The sequence below is a fragment of the Pecten maximus genome, chromosome 4 (genome assembly GCF_902652985.1).
Source record: "Pecten maximus chromosome 4, xPecMax1.1, whole genome shotgun sequence".
Classification (NCBI taxonomy): domain Eukaryota; kingdom Metazoa; phylum Mollusca; class Bivalvia; order Pectinida; family Pectinidae; genus Pecten; species Pecten maximus.
Window position 1 is genome coordinate 42,636,909 of NC_047018.1, and position 23,423 is coordinate 42,660,331.

A 23,423-nucleotide genomic window follows, 5' to 3' on the forward strand; every position below is an offset into this window, starting at 1 on the left:
TGAACTAACACAACATCATCAAGTTCCATCGTGTCTAATTGTCTGGCACTTTTTCACCATTCATTAATACATAAATCAAACAAGCATATCATGATCTGTCAGATTTTAAACAGGTTTAAATGGAGCTCAATTTCTAGGCCAGCACTTGTAATAAAATGTTTAGTTTGCACAGGTTTCCAGTTTACACAGGTCTTATTTCTGACAGGTTATGCTATTATTTAGGAAGCCAGATTTTGAATTTTTTGCAATACCAATATTATTTCAGGCAAAATAAATCTGTTGGGTTAAGGTGTTATCCTACATCAAGTCCTGCATGAGATAAAAGTACACACGACTGCAAGCTGCGAACCAACAGACATTTTTTGCATACAAAAGTTGGCAATTATGGGATGTGCGGACTGACATTTATGTCCTAGAAAGTAATGCGTGGCAATCGACTGGAATAACTTTGCAAACAATGTGACATGGAGCTTGTTCAAGTCAATTCAATTTTCCAAAGTAAAGTGAATTTGGTATAGGTGAATAGAGAGGTGAAAAGAGCAAAGCTATGGTCCAGACAAAATATGCTCAATGCCAAGCCAGCCATACCAGATAACATGTATATGTGCCATCATATATGTGTACAAAAACGAAGAATCTCGTCCAAAACATCACTTCTACACAGAATTGAGTTAAACCTTCTATAGTAACCACAATAGCAGATTGCAGATTGATTAAGTCATTTGTCAGTCATAATTGTTGGCAGGACAGAGAAAATACTCATGGAAGATGTATTTGTCCTCTGTAACCTTCACAGAATGATAAACATCAAAGCATTAGAGTTATCTCCCCTTGAAATCTTCATTGCTGAATGAGAGACTTCGGATCTTATCTTGTCCGTTTCTCCCCTCAGCCACTAATCACAAGTCTATAATCTATAATCGCCATTTCTGAACATGATGCCGTTACGTAACTTGGCTACAATTGGGGAAACTCTTAATAGTCAGATTAGTGTCTATGTACTAAGATAGCTATCAACAAACGTATCTAAAAGCTGGGAAGGCAGCATCCCTGTAGTCTGTTCTGGCACACTATATACCTATGACATATAGTCAAGGTTATCCAACAATGCATGTGTGTAGGCAAATTATATATCTATACACATCAGTGCATTAAATTAAATAAATTAATTTCTTATTCGTCCTACGTAAATCTCTATAAAGCCCTTTAAATCGTTGAAAATTGAAAGGATTCTATTTATTTTCAAGAGGTCCATTCAAACTATACGTAGGGCCCCCCTTATGAATAGAACCCATTAATATAAAACCAAGTATAAACCTTGTCAGGTAATGAAATTTTAATACCACAATTCAGAGGCTAATGAATTATTAAAATCCAAACAAATTGAAATGTACATGATTATATTAAGGTATTACACGTATTGTAATTTGAATAATTGACATTACAATTACATTTAATTTATATTTCGACACATTATCTGTAATGGGATAAAATCAATATACTAATTGGCTTTTTTTCAGTAATATGTCTACATTTAACTTGAGCTATGATTGAACAAGCACAAAATTTTTCACAGATTATGTATTTAACCATGAATTTGTAAATAGAACATCAGTTGATCCGGTACAGAATTGCTAAGATGTAATTATAGATTCCATCGGTTCAGAAATTCAGCAAGAACCAAATTTTAATCTGTGACCAGGGACATTAAAACCAGTCTGCATTTATGGATAGTCAATACAATTTAAATGAATTTCTGAAGAGAGACATGCTTTACAATAAATAGAGATTTATGTGACCATTTACCAAGACCAGAACTCCATTATCATGTTATGATGTTTGGTTTCAAGGAAAACACACCCTGATCAACTTGTTTCCATGACAATTGACACAAAAAAGCTGTCATCAGATCTAGAGTGTATAAAATTCTATCGACCTTTGACCTCAGTATGAAAGCAGGAACGACTTGGCCTTGAATTTTGAATACAATTTTTTTCAATAAGCTGATCATAGCTAGTTAAATGACAGCATAAATATAAAAACAAGCTTCACATGAAAATATTGACAAGTCTCTGTAAATTTAAATCCTTTATATTATATATAATTATCTGAACAGAAAGCATACCGTATTTAGCCATGGGGGCCAACACACAAACACTGACTCAAAACAGGGGGTGGGCTTATTGCAGGACAATGGCACGACTAGGCTTATATAAAAAATATCTGGCAGGTATATATGTAAGAATGTAAACAACCTGACATTTAAGCCAATCATGACAAAAACTTGTTTTGAGTTAACATAATACCTGTACAAGGACAAAAATGAATGAGTTGACATTTTATTAACTTCACTTAAGACTTGGTGAGAAATAGTATTTAGTATATGACCAGGAAGAAGAAGAAGGTGACCTTTGACCCACCAATGCCCTGAACTACTTGAGATTGAAGACTGTGAATGACCTGTGGAGTGTTATAGAAAACACAAAATCTATACTGTAGATAATCTCATACTTTTCATTTAAAGTACATCAGCTCATGGATATCAGACAATCTCACAACAAATTTGGCAAGGAACAAAAACTTGTTTACATGTCCTCAGTAAAACTTCATTATTTTATAAGTGCACTATAGACTAGCTTATACCACTCAACGACCCAGTTAAAGGTATAATGTTTACAAGCATGTGTGATACGACCTCTTCCTTCCTCCTGTCTATGTTGAGCCAATAAATCTGACACTCTGTCTAATATGACCTACTGCTTTTACTATAACCCCTTTAATCTGACATATTCTTTTTGCCTCTCTAATCTGACTTCTAGATATTCCGTCATCCTGTTTAATCAAATCCAATAATTCTGACACTGTATAATCTGACCCACTCTTTTACTATAACTATATATACCCCTCAATATTCCTACCCCATCTAATCTGACCCAATAACTTTGACACCCTGTCTAATCTGACCCAATAATTCTGGCCCCCTGTCTAATCTGACCCAATAATTCTGACACTCTGTCTAATCTGACCCAATAATTCTGGCCCCCTGTCTAATCTGACCCAATAATTATGACACCCTGTCTAATCTGATCCAATAACTTGTCTAATCTGACCCCCTGATTTTACAATAACCCTATTCCTCATCTCTAATCAGACCCCAGACACTATTACCTCCTGTCTAATCTGATCCAGTAATCTGGCCTCCTGTCTAATCTGATCCAGTGATCTGGCCCCCTGTCCAATCTGATCCAGTCATTCTGACAACCTGTCCAATCTAATCCAGTAATCTTGGCCCGCTGTCCAAACTGAACCAGTAATCTGGCCTTAGCTGTCCAATCTAATCCAGTTGTTCTGAACCTCTGTCCAAACAACTATTGATAATAACAGATACCAATCCAGACATTGTGACAATTGATTGGTATTACTGTATAGCTGATAATATTTGCAGGAGATTAATTTTTGTGGTCAGAGTGAAAATAAATATTCCATCTGTGGATTATGAATATATGTTATATATTTACCTGTGTATTAATAAACACAATCGATATAAGGCTGCGTGAATTTGATACTCACGAACTAGGTTTGACAAGAAAACCATGAAACAATCACCAACTGATATTAAACTACCACACAGTATCCAGAGAAAGCAGACTATTTGTTCGGAATTCCTGGCTTATTTGGCCTGGTTTGATGCTAACAAAATATGATAACCTGTCAGGTGTAGAAAACATCACAATTATTATGTAATTCAGGATGTATATAGTGATTCACTGTGTCGCAACGACCGCTGATAAGATTTCCCACCATTCCATCAAAATGTCGAGAGAGCTATGTACTTATATGTAATAAAAGCTAATTTGCACACTTGACTAGTTTTCTAAAATCGCTACACGGTTCTATATGACGTCAATAACAAACCTTTACCAACATCATCTCTATCTTGTGTATAAATCTGTAATTAAATTCCACAGCTTCGACCAAACTGTGCATCCTACATCTTAATCTTGAAATACCCTCTAACCTTCCCACTGCTAAGGATACAGATAATATCAGAATTTGTCACGTTGTGGATCGGAGTTTGTCATATCCCGATCAGTGTTTGTCTCGTCGAAAAAGAAAATTTAACAAACGAACAATTTTACTTTACACTGGAAAATGAATTCTGCATTTGTGAATACAATGCATCGATTGTTTGCACAACTCCAAGTGCCAATGACCAGAATTCTCCTGGCTTTAAGTTGAGTCATCTTACAACAGATATGCTTTCCAGACCTGACTTTTGCACCGTTAAAGGGAAAATACCATATTTCTCCAGATATACACCCAGGTCTGCCATGCAATTGCCCTACCAGTACGTCAACTGCAATTGAGTAAATCGCTTACAACTACTGTTTCATTGTCTTGCATTAAGTGCTCCCCCTAATATTGATTAAAAGAAAATACCAAATTTCTCCAAATACACCAAGGTTTGTTAATAGGCCCACCTGTATGCCAACTGCAGTTGAGTAAATTGCTTACAACTAAAATTTCGTTGTCCTGCAATAAGCACTACCTGTACTTTAAAGATTATGTGTTCGTTCTTTGAGGTCAATATGGTAAAACTCTCATTTGCATGTGGCTAGATATATATACTACAGCAAATAAAATGGACAATTCATCGAGATATCTAAAATTATGGAGGATATATACTTACATGTTATTAGAGACAAGTATTGTTCTGTTAATGCTGATAAAGTATATATTGAAAATGGCTGGCGATCCCTTATTAAAGATACCTACACGGAATGATAAATCATTATCGTCGACATAGGAAGTGATTCGGACCCGAAGCGTACAGCCACGCCTCCTCACACTGACTGGCACATCCTCCTCCATGATTGTTCTACTTGTCATTTCGGTCATCGAGGCAGACAATGGACGAGGCTGATGTGGTCGGTCGCCGCCCCTAAGGTCAGATGCTTTTGTTTGATAAGACCGCTCCTTTCCATTGGCAATATACGTCGCAGGATGCTGTGACCGATCCGTGTCTGCTAAATCAGACATAGGGCGATCGCCACACTGAGGATCAGAGGACACTTTGACGAAGGGCTGATGCAACCCGTCTCCATCTGGTAGGTCAGACACTGAAACAGGGTGTGGCTTGTCTGTACCTTCCACCAGGGAGGCGGACAATGGGCGTGGCTTGTCTGTACCTTCCACCAGGGAGGCGGACAATGGGCGTGGCTTAGACATCCGTTCGCCTGGACCCATTTCAGACATCCCTCCTCAGACGCGGGTCTTAGAGAGATCATTAACTATGGCCCAATAAAGCCAAGCTTTTGGTGCTACAATGTTGACCGAACTATATCCTGATTTATCAACACTGTGCATCATAATATCCACTAACACGAAAACAGTTCGACTCATCTAATTCCAAATGAGAATGCTTATCGTACACAGCTGTTTCAAAATATGTACAGATAAAGATCCATTAGCCAGCAAGTACATGTATACTTCTAAAACATGCCTGGCGATGACAGAATATCCCATAAACGACAGGTCAGAATGGGTAAACGCCTACGATTACACGTTTGTTGATGTCAACAAGATCAATATTCCAAGAAACATTTTAATCATATCCAAATGAGATCTTCAGAAAAAATCCTCATTATATTACAATTTTAATGGCCCTCGCACGTGTGTTGAGGCAAAGTTGGTATACATGTGAAATGATATAGTTTACGTTCCATTCTGGTGAATGAGAAAGTTTGAAACACACTGCATGAAGTACATTAATCACAAAACCTCTGCCAGATGATCTGTTTTTATAAATTCCTTCAGAAAAGAGTACAAATCAATTTTTCCAGGCAGGAAAAAAAAAATCTTCCTGGTGGTTAGTCAGATGTTATGAACTGCTAGTAATATCTTGATCATCCTGTTAGAGCACAGATAGGCTTCGAGATAACCTTGTGTTTATAATCATCCCAGAAGAATCATCCCAGCAGTTGATCTCATCATTCTCCAGCCACAATCTGCACTCCTATATCACATGGGATAAGTTAGAACAGCAATTTGTATAATCACAGAGAGAAAAAACAGAAGGCTATAGGTCTTGTAAATCCCAAACAGAAAGAAAAGAAATGGAATTCGGTAACCAGACTGTCACCCCTACAGTTCAGAATTAGCCAGTCCTGATCAATAGATGGACCAGTCCATAGAAAGTTGACTGGAATGGTCCACGTTTATCGAGATGAGTTTGTGGTGTGACAGCCTGTATTTGATATAATTCTTGCAACTGACAGCGACTGATGCTAAATATTCCCAGTGTAAAACACTTGTTCTATCAATTTAACCACAGAAGGCTAGTGTTTGTCTGGATGGATGCTGGTCTTGTTTGTTTCGGCGCGGCAGAGCTGCAAGACACCCAACATAATTTGTCACCAGCACAATAGGCTACACAGATAAGTAAAGCGTAACAGTAAAGTCATTGATCTACTTCGAAACGACAGTCACGCAGACAGGAGCAAAGCTAGGATGCGTAATAGAGGACCCTGGGGATGGGAAATGTCATCAACTTATATCTATATACATGAAGAGCGAATGTCATGCATATCTTAATTAATATGATGATGGCTATGACAGAGTCTGTAACTGTGTGAACACTGTCAGAACATTTTGCAGACTATGCAGATATATTGTCAGAGAATCCATATAGCGGTGACACATTAACGGTTTGCCTCTACACCTAATCCTACCGCTGTATTGACGACTGTAGCACTGTAGGAGTTACATATAACATCTAGTGTAAGTCTAAAGGGTTACATATACAGTCTGTTGTAAGTCTAATGGGTTACATATACAGTCTGTTGTAAGTCTAATGGTTTATATATACAGTCTGTTGTAAGTCTAATGGGTTATATATATACAGTCTGTTGTAAGTCTAATGGTTTATATATACTATCTGTTGTAAGTCTAATGGGTTACATATACAGTCTGTTGTAAGTCTAATGGGTTATATATATACAGTCTGTTGTAAGTCTAATGGGTTACATATACTGTCTGTTGTAAGTCTAATGGGTTACATATACAGTCTGTTGTAAGTCTAATGGGTTATATATATACAGTCTGTTGTAAGTCTAATGGTTTACATATACAGTCTGTTGTAAGCCTAATGGTTTATATATACAGTCTGTTGTAAGTCTAATGGGCTACATACACAGTCTGTTGTAAGTCTAATGGTTTATATATACAGTCTGTTGTAAGTCTAATGGGTTATATATATACAGTCTGTTGTAAGTCTAATGGTTTATATATACAGTCTGTTGTAAGTCTAATGGTTTATATATACAGTCTGTTGTAAGCCTAATGGTTTATATATACAGTCTGTTGTAAGTCTAATGGTTTATATATACAGTCTGTTGTAAGTCTAATGGTTTATATATACAGTCTGTTGTAAGTCTAATGGTTTACATATACAGTCTGTTGTAAGTCTAATGGTTTATATATATACAGTCTGTTGTTAGTCTAATGGTTTATATACACAGTCTGTTGTAAGTCTAATGGTTTACATATACAGTCTGTTGTAAGTCTAATGGTTTACATATACAGTCTGTTGTAAGTCTAATGGGCTACATACACAGTCTGTTGTAAGTCTAATGGTTTACATCTACAGTCTGTTGTAAGTCTAATGGTTTATATATACACAGTCTGTTGAAAGTCTAATTGTTTATATATACACAGTCTGTTGTAAGTCTAATGGTTTACATATACAGTCTGTTGTAAGTCTAATGGTTTATATACACAGTCTGTTGTAAGTGTAATAGTTTATATATACTATCTGCTGTAATTTCAACTAGTTAGCTATATTTTCAGAGGTAATTCCAACTGGTCACTTATATTTCTGCTGTAATTCCACACAAATTTTGATGTCTGCTGTAATTCCACACAACTTTTGATGTCTGCTGTAATTCCACAAGGTCACTTTTATTTTCAGCTGTAATTCCAACTGGTCACTTATATTTCTGCTGTAGTTTCACACAACCTTTGAAGACTGCTGTAATTCCACAAGGTAATTTGCAAAATCTGCAGTTTTTCCATTAAAATTTGTGTTTTCCGTTGAAACTTAATGACTAGTAGATATAAATTTCAGAGCTTTTAGTAAAACCCAGCCAATCCTGCAGCTACCATTATTCTGGTTGTAACACCAAAACATAAGTGCTTTCTAATAAAAAAAAATAGTCCTACCACACTTAATCAATGTTAGTAATCACGTTGTTTAAAAATCCAAAGCTAGCTGACAAATCTCCGCTTAATAAGTAATGTTTACTGAAATTCCGCAGAGTGAAGCAAGAAAACAATTCCAACCGCTGCATTGTTATCCGATTAAAATGGTGTAATGATATTAGGTACGCTGATTAACTGCCTGTAAATGCCTCCAACAACTTCTGTACCGTTAATGAAATCCTACAGCAGCAAGACTCCAGCTGGCTCCGATAGTGTTATCTCCTTCAGGTGTGTTGGTTGTGACTTCCTCTTGTTTACACTGGACCCCGTACATAGCACAGCTGTTCTGGTCAGATGTAATACACAAATCTCCTACTCGGCCAGGTAGGGTCAGAGATCTCAACAACACTACAGCTGCAGTGCCTCCACTGTTCAATACTTGCTGTGAGATCATTAACAGTTTGTATTCGAAAGTTTCTGCTAATGTGTCGAGTATATTCTGTTACATCTGATTTATAGAAACATCAGTGTCGAGTATATTCTGTTATATCTGATTTATAGAAACATCAGTGAGATTGATAATTCCGAGATTTATCATGTTCTGATGAATGTAAAGTCCCTCGATTACTACCTAATTCACTAAATCACTGTCACAGTCCCTCGTTCACTGCCAATTCCCTCGTTCACCGTCACAGTCCCTCGTTCACTGCCAAAGTCCCTCGTTAACCGTCACAGTCCCTCGTTCATTGCCAAAGTCCCTCGTTCATTGCCAAAGTCCCCGTTCATTGCCAAAGTCCCTCGATCACTGTCAAAGTCCCCCGTTCACTGCCAAAGTCCCCCGTTCACTGCCAAAGTCCCTTGATCACTGTCAATGTCCATCAGCTGTGATCCTCAGTTCACATCCATTTTCAAAGGGCCTTCCTCATGTTATGTCACCCAGTAACAGCAGACAGCAATGAGTCTACAATGGGGTGCAATATTACACACGTGTGCACACCGCTGGATTATATTCCACTTCACATGTGCTTCTGCCTACTACCACTGCTGAACACATGTACACCACTGGTTAATTATGTCATGGCACATGTGTCCGTATATGTAGCCACCGTAACACAACAGATAATAACTACCAACAGGTGAACGGGTGCACATTCCCATTAACTGTTTTCTGGCACAAAGCTGGGGATGTAAAAACAAGATAATCAGTATCTAATAGGAAATGGTCCTTTGTATTTCACCTCGTGTGATAAGAGAAAACCTGCTTCTCTCACTCTAACAGTATACTGTACAGTAAAAGGGCCACATAATGTAAATGTACTTCAACGAAGACTTGCTCAAGCATGCATGAATGCAATGCATCCGGAGTAAATGGGAATCCACACGTTTACGATATTGCTAATACTGTCACTGTAAATATGTAGATACACACTGCCTCAATACAGTAGCTCACCGGGAGAAGATTGCCACGGACAGTCAGAAATCCCCATGGAGGACTTCAGTAGTCGGTATACTTCAGTTATTGGACAACAATTATATTAGAACATACACTATGAGTTTGCAGGATGATAGCCAACTGGGAATGGGACTTAGAATAATGAATGGAGAGAATTAGAATAAATAGGTCTGTCTGCTGTTACGGGATACACTATACCATGTGTGTCCACTTAAAATTCTGTATGCCAATGTACATCACGCCTGGTTCGCCCTGATGTACAATAAACAGTTAATGCACACACCAATCCTTCAATGTTATATATGGTTAAATTGACACTGTGCAATCAAATCCTTTGGTGGGACAATATCGACGAACAATATTCCAGAATTGTCACAAGATTTTGTTTTTCAATGAAATTAATATAATATCCTCCATGATTAATTGCGTTTCTATTCCCCGGAGATTTGATATACTGTTACCGCCTGATGTTGTAGCATTCATCCTTTTACACATCTCCGTACCATCACAGCATCACATTTAAAGCCACACATACCTGTATTCCATTGATCAAGATTATATCTGTATATTGTCTCTATGGAAACAAATCCTATCACAGAAGAACTTAACAACCAACTGTACCGTTCATGTACCTTAAGCTTATATCAGCTTGTATTCCACAATGTTTGTAAAGTATCTGCCGACAAGATCAACAACACAACTGATTTTTTTTTTTTATTTATATGATCTAATCTTTTGATCGATCAGTACAATCAATGATCCCTTTCTTTGGTAAACAGCCCACGGTGGTGATATGCTTTCTGACTTACACCTATCAACAAGTTTATACACTAGTAAGATCGACAGATGTTTCATTGCTACTGTGTATTGTTGAATAGCTTTCTAACTGGACACCACTGTCCGAACTCCCTTTTCACCTGTCACACATACATGTACAGTGACCAGTGGGGAAATACAACAAACATTTGACCAAGGAAAGTTGACAAGTCATCGCTGGGCTAACATTGCCGAAAGTATTGTCATCTTAAGAGAATCAAATACAAATTTTTCTAATAATTTTTTTTCATTTTGAAATTAGTCTCATAATATTTTTGTGTAGGGATTTAAAAAGTCTACATAAGTCTATGAAAAGGTCAATCTTTTTGTATTCAAGGTCTTAATTAATAATTGTTTCTCAAAAAATTATTTATGGTTATAAGTAAACAATACACAGCTGGTAGATCTCTTATTCATAACCCTTGTTTAGACATGAAGGGCTAATTTTCTGCTGTAATAGTTAGTATCAAAGATTAATTCTCCTGTTACCCTTGGTGACAACAACACTGTTGATGTGTGGGTTAATGTATGTGTGTGTGACTGTGGTATTTCATATTAAAGTGTATTGACAATATGATCGGGACTCAGCTCAATATCTAGTCGGGTCAAAACCCATGAGGTGATATAACGAGGTTTAATAATATCAAGTTCCACACAAACAAGTACACAGAGGTGAAATGATCAATATGTGACGTTTCTATATAGAGATCAGTTGAGTTTTTAAAGACAGGAAAAGCCACATCAGAAATTTAGACACATTTAGTCAACTAATAACAAACTACATAATACTGCTAGCTTTAATTTTCTGCTAACGAGGAAGTCACATTTTATAGATAATTGGGAAGTCACATTTTACTGATAACCGAGTCACATTTTTTTCTGATAACAGGGTAGTCACATTTTACTGATAATTGGATATAGTCACATTTCACTGATAATTGGGTAGTCACATTTTATTAATAGTTGGGTAAAGTAATATTTCACTGATAATTGGGTAATCACATTTCATTGATAATTGGGTAATCACATTTTACTGATAACAGGGTAGTCACATTTCACTGATAACAGGGTAGTCACATTTTACTGATAATTGGATATAGTCACATTTCACTGATAATTGGATAGTCACATTTTATTAATATTTGGACAAAGTCACATTTCACTGATAATTGGGTAATCACATTTTACTTATAACAGGCCCAGGGTAATCACATTTTACTGATAATTGGGTAGTCACATTTTACTGATAATTGGATATAGTCACATTTCACTGATAAATGGATGTAGTCACATTTTACTGATAATTGGATATAGTCACATTTTACTGATAACAGGGTAGTCACATTTTATTAATAGTTGGGTAAAGTAACATTTTACTGATAATTGGGTAATCACATTTCACTGATAATTGGGTAATCACATTTTACTGATAACAGGGTAGTCACATTTCACTGATACCAGGGTAGTCACATTTTACTGATAATTGGATATAGTCACATTTCACTGATTATTGGGTAATGACATTTTACTGATAAATGGATATAGTCACATTTCACTGATAATTGGGTAATGACATTTTACTGATAATTGGGTAGTGACATTTTACTGATAATTGGGTAGTCACATTTTACTGATAACAGGGTAGTCACATTTTACTGAAAACTGGTAAGTCACATTTTATTGATAATTGGGTAGTCACATTTCACTGATAACTGGTTAGTCACATTTCACTGATAATTGGATGTAGTCACATTTTACTGATAATTCAGTTTACTCACATTTCACTGATAACTGGTTAGTCACATTTTACTGATATTTGGGTGTAGTCACATTTTACTGATAATTGAGTTTACTCACATTTTACTGATAATTGGATGTAGTCACATTTTACTGATAATTGGATGTAGTCACATTTCACTGATAATTGGATGTAGTCACATTTCACTGATAACTGGTTAGTCACATTTTACTGATAATTGGATGTAGTCACATTTTACTGATATTTGGGTGTAGTCACATTTCACTGATAATTGGATGTAGTCACATTTCACTGATAACTGGTTAGTCACATTTTACTGATATTTGGGTGTAGTCACATTTTACTGATAATTGGATGTAGTCAAATTTCACTGATAATTGGATGTAGTCACATTTCACTGATAACTGGTTAGTCACATTTTACTGATAATTGGATGTAGTCACATTTTACTGATAATTGGATGTAGTCACATTTCACTGATAATTGGATGTAGTTACATTTCACTGATGGGGCCAGGTTAGCCTAAATCACAAAAGGGGTGCACTTAATAAAACCATGTTGGATTAAAGACTTATAAGCAGATCAGTGAGGTAGCAGAACTTTTTTACGTTTCATTTTGAAGGAAGGTTGGGGTGCACCCTAAGGAACAGATGTACTTACCAGATTGAATACGGTAATAGTTTTTGCATTGGAGATGATCTTATGTATATTAGTTAATTCAGGATAAACAGAATCAAACAAGATCTGAGTACTGTGAATTTATATAGTTAATTGGCACATGTGGGATTTGATTATCACATAACATCAAGTGGCACTTCCTGCTGGTTATTACATTATAGCTATATAGTCTGCAAAAAATTCATCAACATTACATGGTGATTCAAATAAGACAACAGCTTCAGATCTCAGACTACTTTTGATGCAGATACAAAAAGCAGTTAATGAATGTGAAGGTCACACACAATGAGATTGTACTACAAAACCTGTTCACTGGATAGCTGATCTCGAGAGTGTCTGACTCAGATATGTGTGGGAATCCACCGCCTATTTCAGAAACAGGACACAAATTTACACAGGAAATAACTCTAGTCTCGCCACCTTATCCACCTTTCTCTCCTTTAAAATCAAATATGTAAATAAAAATTGTTCAACTTAAATATCTATGGAGACTTTTCCATGTGTCAGACAAATTGTCTTCAATTCCATTATCCAAATGCCTTTCAGATATATGTAACTCTACTGAAATTGTGAAGCTAACAAAGCTATACAACTTTGTTTTACGACATAAAGACACTGTCAACAATACCCACAAAACCGCTGACCTTGACATCCATTTTCACCAATTCGTATACAAACATACTGATATCCTCTTACATAATTACTTTCAGTTCAGTGCATACAAGCTTGGTTAGTTTGATAAAACATTAATATTTTCTAACTAGATGTCATGCCTTTTCAACAGGGGAATGTGTGTCTCCAGCAATTACAATGTCATGTTTTTTCAACAAGAGAATTTATGACTCTAGCAAGGACTTCATATAATGTCATGTTATTTTTAATATGAAAGATTGTGTCTCTAGCAAGAACTTCATATAATGTCGTGTTTTTTTAATAAGAGAATTTTAGTCTCTAAAAATGACTTTATACAATGTCATGTCCTTCATAACAGGATTGATTGCGACTCTAGCAATGACTTCATATAAAGGCCTGTCTTTTTCAACTGGAGCACATGTGTCTAATTTCATGAAAGTATCAGGTGGACAAAATCTTATTTAGAAATATGATTAAAATAACTCAAAACATATTTTTTTTAATTATTATTGTAAACAGCTACATAAACACATCATCTTGTTGACTCAAGTGTGTAACTTACAAACATGTGTTACAACACTGTTTTTTAAACTTCACATTTTAATGATTTTAATGTTTTTCAGCTATTCATCTTAATCCTTCAGCCTTCAGATATCTATAGAAACAGATTTAACAACAGCTGAAAGCCTGTGACCAGCTGTTACAAGTGACATTGACTGGGGATGAAATTAAAAAAAAATCATTGCTGGAACATAATAAACAGAAGCCCAAGGTCAACAGAACAAGCTATATGATCATGACTCCACCAGGGAAAATGCAGCTCTCCCGGCTACATTGCAGCCCATACTACAGAGAAATGAAATTCAAACAGCAATTCTTTTAACCATTTCTGTGAGATTTCATTTTTCAAAAAAATTAGATCACAGCTAAGACTGATCTCTCAAAGATTCAAACCCTACACAAGGGTATTATAAGGCTTCTAAATTTACAAGACAGGCTTTTCAGCCTTAGACAGACTTAGCCAATCAACGGCAATTCTTCTGTTCTTAAAACCAAGAGGCACATTCATCAGATCAATGAATACACTTTTAAGACTAATGAACATCTCTCTAGTTCTGAGCAAGAAGATGACATGTTTTCAAATCATGGAGCAGACTTTGGTTAATTTTGTTTAACGTCCTAATGGTCCCAAGGTCATTTAAGGAAGTGCCAGGTTTTTGTGGTGGAGGAAAGCTGGTGTACCCGGAGAAAAACCACCGACCTACGGTCAGTACCTGGCAACTGCCCAACCTGGGTTTCGAACTCGCAACCCAGAGGTGGAGGGCTAGTGATAGAGCGTCAGGACACCTTAACCACTTGGCAACCTCAGCCCCATGGAGCATCACCCAAGTCATAAGGGAAAGTTTCCACAACCAAGGGACAAGCTCTATGGCCACGAGTCAAGCCTATTTACCGAAGTACAGGCTTCCATGAAATGAAGCAGGCATCTAGGACCAGGAAGCATAAAAGGTTTCTCATGTCAAGGCATACACTGAACTTTCACACAAATGAAGGCAGGTTTCTCATTTTCAAGCCATGCAGAGTTTAACCTGTTTTCTAGATTGATCATGAAGAGGACCTAGAATTGTCCTGTCCTCATCACCATGATAAAAGCTGTTTAGATGACTGCCAGCTCCCCATAATGAAATCAGCTTCATTTGCATTGCAGATCGGGCCAGATACACAGAACCCAATGTTGGGAGGCCAGCTTCGTATGACCCCAGACAAGACCGCCTATCAGAGGGTTGATGAGACAGGAATTACAGCGGACTCTAATCAGCCTTACATGTCATGTCTGATCAGTTCCTCTGTGTTTGTTCGAGAGAGGATAGAATTAATTCATGTTTCAATTCCCTGTGCCTATGGCAAACTACAAAAAAACACTGTTTGGGGATTTGTCATGTATCAGCATTTCTGACTCAAAGATTACAGCCTCATGAATGGGTGATGCACACGTTTTTAATCACTGGTTCCCTGAAATTTTCCTCTTGATCCAAATATATATTTTCATTTTTTTTTTTTTTTATAATTTGGTTCAAACCAATTTCAGCAACTGAATTTCATTAAAATGTACAATGTATGCATTAAACTTCTTTTAGAAGCTTGTCATCATTTTTATTTAACACCATAAATAAGGCTTCAAATCAAAACTATAGAAGATCATGATCACATCTTAAATTCTTCAATTCTCATTGGTAAGATAACCAAACACTATCAAGATTGTGGAAAGAAGGCAAGTGGTAGTTTTTCATAATCAATGATTAAAATGTTTCCGATTTTTTCCCATCCCTTCATTTTCTTTCTTTGTTTCCAATAATTGTCTAGACAATTATCACAATGGGTATGGTACAAAAAACTCTTCAATTTGGGATGGAATGTGTTGGACTAGTTCTGGCGTTCTGACAAACATGTTAACACAAAATGCATTGTCAGTCAAGCCAATTCTAACAATTAAATTATTGTACAAATTAGAAAAAAAAAAAATTTAAAATTTGCCTCAGTTGTGGATTTGTAAAGAATTAAAGAATTCCATGTGTCTAAATCATCAAAAGTCGAAATCATTTCTTAATTTTTTTTGCAATAGAGAAAATATTCTGATTTCATTTAATGGGCAAATTTCAAATCATCTTTGTTGAGCTGACAGGGCAGATCAGAAAAGAGCAACTTTCCATGTTTATACACACAGACCATTATGATAATTAGAGACCCAATGGGCCTGTATCGCTCTTCTCGCTCTACAGTAGCTTTCCATGTTTATACACCTAGACCATTATGATAAAAACCGATATGCATGAGCTCATAGCATATAGTGCATCAAAGTTAGTGCTTAGGCCCAGGCTTACAATCATAAAATCTGAAATATTTATAAGCAATAAAAATCCTTTTGTTCTACAAGCACGGTTAATATTAATGTACTGAAATGGAGTCACGCAATTACTCTGGATATCACCAGGGTAGTAGGGAGGAATTTGTACTGATACCAATTGATGGACGTGTCATTTGGAACAGGCAGCACATCTAAGAAAACATAAAAGCCAATTAAGGCTAAAGATTGCGAGAGCGATTTTATCTTTCTGTAACTTTTAGTTTTATTGTCCATAGAAATGATCTAAAATGCCTGTACGGTTCTTGTCAAGACTAGAAATAAAAATAAACCCATTTAGACAACAGTACAATAACCTAAAAGATTTTAAATATATCTAAAAAGCTCTGAACGTTCTGAATGAAACATGAAGCAATCATATATGCTGCACAAAGCACTATTTCAAACTACAGCTGCAAAAATAAGAAATATTGGATGCTTGGAAGTCTTCTCTTTTTTTTCATTTGTGTATGTGTGTGTCGGGGGATTTTTTTTTTCATTTTTCATTTTTGAAAGCAATCGTGGTGGTGAGAAGCAATATATCTTGAACTGGAAAATTCACCAGGAATTTTATTGATATTGCTAAATTAATTCTTTACATGAAATACCCTGGTAAATCATGGAAGTTTGCATCTGGGGCCAATTTTATCAATATTCCTTAAAATGGAAAGGATTACAGCATTTAAGGAAAAAATCTTTGTTGAGGAATCAAAAAACTTCTTTAAATTCAGTAACATTTTCCTAAGGCAAATTTAATTTTAAGCCAAGGAATTTCAGAAATATTGATGGAACTAGCCCCTGGCTATTTAGATAATATAAATATAAGTTACTGTTGGTGGCATTACGCCATATATATACATGGCATTTTCATGATAAAGCAGGTCAAGGGCAAGTATATCAGATCTCATCCACTTAACTTTGATAATTGCCCCAAGGACCAGTTCTTTATTTTCAGGCAGTTACAGTGCTACTGCCAGAGAATATCTAGCCACAACACATGACAGACAGAGTTATCTCCCTTCATCAATGTACTCCAGCACAACTTGGCCAAAAAGTATATGTAATACATGCACTACAGCATAACACCCACTCATTCCTGAATAAAAGTTTGGCAACAATTCCACAGATTCATAGTTGTGTTTGTGTGGATGAATTTATCACAAGAAAAGATTTCTTCTGATTTTACTGTTTTCTACTGAATCCTACACGACATCAAAGTTGCAACTGGCTGGCTGCGAGAATAGATGTGAAATTGGTTCAGACAAGACACATGTGTATATTATAATACAGATCATTGTAATCAACAGAAGATATGCACTCTAAGAATAAAAACAGTATACCAGAATCACCATCAGAGCTCAAGGCACATATACAGCTTTTGATGGAATAAGAAAATGTTTCGAGTAGGACATGCCTTAGCCTATAGATGTATATTGACATGAGTGGTACCAATTTCCTGTACATTATCATTGTACTTTATAAGGCCATTTGTGGGATGAATCAAGCACTTTAACTGGCTTTTCTATCAATTACCTTGTAAATAATTCCAAGAATCAATCTATACAAAGACCTTTGGGGCATTTAACATGTTTGGAGACCACTCAGATGACTAAATGGACCAAGACATGTATAGAAGTCACCAGACAATGTTTGTAGATAGACTCCAGTTGTTTTAATGCAAATGGATCTGATCAGTGAGGCAGGAAATATGGGTTACATGTCATATAGAACATCTAAGATATAACTTAGTTATAAGACTTTGATCGAAACTGAGGTAAATGTGGTTGTCATGTTTATATCAAATTTAATGTCCTAGTCACAGCCATACAAAGACAACAGAAGGAAACACAGAAAGAAAGAAAGAAAGAAAGAAAGAAAAAAAGAAAAGACAGGAAATAAACCAAAACATTATGATCCCAAGCAGGACTTTTTCTGGGGACTTTTTGGGGGTATTATGGGCCCCATTCCCAATTGAAATTATTTCATATTTCAACCGAATTCCCAAAATTTGCAGTTTACTCCTGAAAAAATCTTTCCCAATTCACCAATTTTCTTCCCAAAATGAGACAAAAAGGTCCTTTCCCAAACCAGTGAGAAAAAGCCAGTGTTACAACAGGAGCAGAGTACCAATTTTGGGCTCCTCAATATCCCCATAACAGAAAATTGGGAATAATAATGGTCACCACATGGTATGGTTTTATAAAAAGCACTGCAACCATTCCACACTGATATAGTCTGTCTTTAAACATCTAAAGTTAACAAAGGGCAACAACTCTAGATACATATGTATAAATATATATATGTACACATGTTTTGCAGTGGAGCAGGAAATTTTACCTGAATACCTTGCAGTACTCTTTCATTATATATAAAGGGTAACCAAATATAAGTACATAAGTTATGCGTTGACAGATGAGGGAGTATGACTAAAGTGATGAGTCAAATAAGGGCCATAACTCTGTGTATATGACACATAGAGGGCCCGGGGCAAAGCCAAAATTCAGTAAATAAAAGATATTATCAAAAGATTGTAATTAAGGCGATAGTGACAGGATAAACAGAAGTTCAGTTTTTAAAGTGGATTTGCTTTTACAACAGTTTTCATTTTCCTAATGGAAATGATTCTTATGGTAAATTTAAATATACCAGGTTTTGTTTGTCTGCTGGCATGGGTTTATTGTCCCATGAAAAACAGGGGTCATTTTGAGGCAGGGTCTCTTTGTAGTAGTTGGTGACTACCTCATGGAACAACACAGGGAGGCCTGACATGCCATCCGGAGCAATTAGTGTAAAGTGTCTTGCCTAAAAACACAACCACGACAGCACAGACCGGTCCATTTCTCAGCTTTACGAGAAACACAAACAGATACCGGTAGGTACAAGGTATAATACTAGGTGATAAATGTAATGGGAGGAATTCTGAGATTGCAACAAAGTGGAAAGGATTCCTTATATATATATATATATATCATTCTGAAAATTTGAACAAGATATTCAGCAAAAACACAAGGGAATATTCTTGCTCAAAAGCTTTTCCTGATCAATACAAGTTACAGATCATGCAAGACAACACACATTTTCAAAACCTTAAATTCACTTCAAGAGTAAAATTGATAATTAAAAATCTGTAAACCAAAATTGCCAAAAGCCAAATTCTAACAGAAACTTGAGGCCAGCACTGAAACCCCTTGGAATGTACACTGGACCATTAGGTAAGATATCTAATGCTCTTACTGAACCCAGACCAGCAATTTGTAACTCCATATCAGACATGCATACATGTCTATACACAAATTACAGCTCAGTCTATACCATCATCATTAAAATTTCAAGTGTGAGTAACCGTCTGGAGTCTAATTCTATCCATCCATCACTTACAAGAATCCGTTTTTGTTAAGAGTACTTCATGTTTACGACAAAAATCAGAAGGACTTTGTTTCATCATTGGTGATAGGAAGTAAATTGAGCCAATCAGAAAGACTCTTAAAGTGATAATCACTTTAAACTGCAGTAATTGTTCAATGTTCAAGTTTGCATTGTGTAAGCCACAGAGATACAATAGATATATGTCTTCTACAAGGACAAGTCTCCTTTTTGTTGTATTGGGAAAAGTACCTTAACCTTAAGAGACTTATACTCAAAAAGATAATTTGCAGTAAATGAAAAAAAATAATCAAAATTATTTAAGATGTTTTATTATTCCAAGAAAAAAAAATATTGATTTTGCCAATGGAAGATGCCATCATAATTTTATCATCTGACCTCCAGCAAACTGCCATCACTCCCCTATTTCCACACCAACACAATTTAATTTCAAACAAATGAGTTCCTCGCTAAATATCTGCACAGGTAAGGGGAGATAACCTATACTTATAATACAAGGTTTTCAGCACTAAAATATGCTGTTTACCAATTAGTGGAATAAATAGGTAAGTAAAGGGGAGGTAAGCAGGTTATAAATAAAAGATATTCCGGATATAATGGGGATCACCTACCTCATCTGTATCAAGATCCTCCCGACTGGCCTGCCCCACAGCATGCATGATCCGTGCGCGAACACTCGGATTCTCGATGTGGTAGGTTTCTTGTAGCTCTATGTCTGTCAGGTGCCTATGAAAACAAGAATTAACACATCATGTACGGATCTGTTGTTCATCCTCTCACACCTATGTTGGGATACAGCAATAAGGACCACATCTCCGTTGGCAACTCCACTTTTCTAATCATCAGGCAAACGAGCAGAGCTGAAAAGTCTTTACAAATGGCTGTGACATCCACACACTGTGGATTGCTCCTGAAATTGTTTCGGAATTGATCTGTATACTTGGTTGTTTGTCGCAGCTAGATTAAATTTACACCATTTCAACTGTGAATGACGAAATTCATACATTTCATGTAAATTTGCTAGTTTAAAGTAATCCAGTGAGGTAAATATTGACATTTGTCGCAAGGTTTCTTTATACAGAGACTCGGTTATATCTCAAATATTTTACATCTTTAGACATTTTGTACATTTCTTCAGACAAATTACAAAAGAGAAGTTATCATATCGATAGTAATTATTGTATTATCATAAACCACAGCTACAAAACCATGCATAGTGAGCAAGGCTCATGATCATAAGACAGTGCTGTTGGCTAGACCAAGGAAATATATTGATCAAAAGCCATTTTCTGTAAAAATATCTGTTTTCATACTTGTTGGTTACCAAGACAACCAGAACATGTACACATAATGTACAAATATTAATAATCAAGAATTTTGGGAAAAATGACATTAAGTCAGCAAACATGTATTATTACAGTAATCTAAAAAGTATTTAGTTTTGTGAACTTTACCTTGTGAAAGTTATCTTTTTTAATGGGTAATATATATATGTTCTTTTCAAAGATGAAAAAAAAACAAGCTTTTGCTTCAAACATTTGGTAAAACAGAAAACAAATTGAAGCCTCAAAATTTTTATTCAAACGCATAAATTACATTTTTTTCAGAAATGAAATTTCGGTCCCCTATGAAATACAAGTAAACGCTTAAGGCTAAAATGTCGGTCTCAGTGACCTACTTTTATTTTGTTACATGACACACTGTTTCACGTAGGTGAATTAACACATATACACGCCCCAAGAATGAACTTCCAGTGACAATTGGTAGTTTGGTTTGTTTTGTTTTTGTTTAACGTACTATTAACAGCCAGGGTCATTTAAGGACGTGCCAGGTTTTGGAGGTGGAGGAAAGCTGGAGTACCCAGAGAAAAACCACCGACCTACGGCCAGTACCTGGCAACTGCCCCACGTAGGTTTTGACCTCGCAACTCAGAGGTGGAGGGCTATGGCTAGTGATAAAGTGTCGGCACACCTTAACCACTCGGACACCGCAGCCCGAAACAATTAGTAGAGCTTATACAAATTAATTAAAGTCAAGAAGGATGGAAAAGCCAGATGGACATCATGCACCCCCCCACCCCACCTCACCTCACCCCCGTAAGTTCTGAGAGGGGCACTAATATATCTATATATACTTCCTATGACCTTACATTCTATTACACTGTTGCCCTCAGTAAGGAGAGCATTACCCTGATTCTTTTGAAGACTAAAAGCTTCCCTATGGAAAAAATTGCAACAATTTAAAAGCATTTATGTTGCTATGTGCATAATACACGTAACTTGTTATACATTACTGGTAAATTACATCAATCAATTGTGCATACTTAAGTCAGCAACTTTTTCAATGAGAACATTTTATAGAGCATGGTACCTCATGGGACTGTTCAATAAAGCGAGTCCTCATCACATGATCATAAAAGTCACATGAAGATTTTCTAAAAAGATACTAAGCATTCAAATGTCATTGACTACACTAGTTACATGTTAACCTGGTATCTGGCTAATGTCATTTCAATAGGGGTATCTTTTCCAACTTCTATGGAAGATTTTTACCTATGGGTGAATGTCATAGTAAGTTTTATCTTTTTTTTAACAAGTATGAAACAAATTACAACAACCGGAGTCACCAGAGAAAACCCATGTGGTCAGAATCACAATACCCCCCTCCCTAAGTGTAAGGCAAATGTGTTCAACTATTCATTACTACTATTAGTACATAATTAAGGTTTTAGAAATTTTGCACTCCTATCATTCAAATTGCAAATTATTTGAAGTTCAATTTTATTAAAAGCTTGCATGCTTTTTTTCACAATTAAGTAATAAAAAAAATGGTTTAATGCCTTTTTATGATTCATTTAAAAAAAACAAAAGGCACAGAGGGCCTGAATCCTTCACATGGCTAATAAGGTGTACAGCAAGATCCTACTATGTAATTCTAGCTTTCACGCTTTTGGTGTTTCAACAAATGGTAAACAATATTTTCTAATAAAGGTAAAACGATTCAAACACTACAAATTGCAGTGAATCATTGTGAAAGGTTGAATTTGATGGCATTGAAATTGTGTTGCATGGTGTTTTTGATAAATCCCTTATAACCCATGAACCCAACACATTTCAGTACCGAGAAAAAGTTGATCTTGAGCTCGAGTAATACCAATAAGAGTTGTTGATCCTGTGTAATATATCGATGAGAAAGAGTTGTTGACTCCTAAGTTTAAATCCTGGGTAAACATTCGATCAGTTTGAACAAAATTAAATACATATTCATGAAACTGTCTGAATTGTACAAAATTATACTTCAGAACATTTATGATTCAGTAAAAATGTAATATTTTATCTAATTCAATGTTAATTGATAATCAAACTTTCTTCATTTCGTGATATCAAATTATGATCTATATAATTATATTATACAGTTATTGTATGCATATTGGTGTAAGGGAAATAGCACTTTTATCGTCCCCGAGCTCGAGCTCGAGACATGAACTATTTCCAGAGAAGCCATGTGAGCTGATGATAGTTGGTTATACATTCATGACCATTATGCACTTGATCAGTTTTTAGCCTTGTACTATTCAACATAGACATGGTCAACTACAT

At 35.9% G+C, this 23,423-nt stretch overlaps 1 protein-coding gene across 1 annotated transcript in view; it reads right to left on the bottom strand.

Moving 5' to 3' along the window:
• Positions 1–23,423, bottom strand: part of LOC117326141 (microtubule-associated serine/threonine-protein kinase 3-like) — an 89,160-nt gene that overhangs the window by 59,737 nt on the left and 6,000 nt on the right. The window contains 1 exon segment of the mRNA XM_033882775.1: positions 20,436–20,550. Coding sequence (XP_033738666.1) covers positions 20,436–20,550 — 115 coding nt within the window.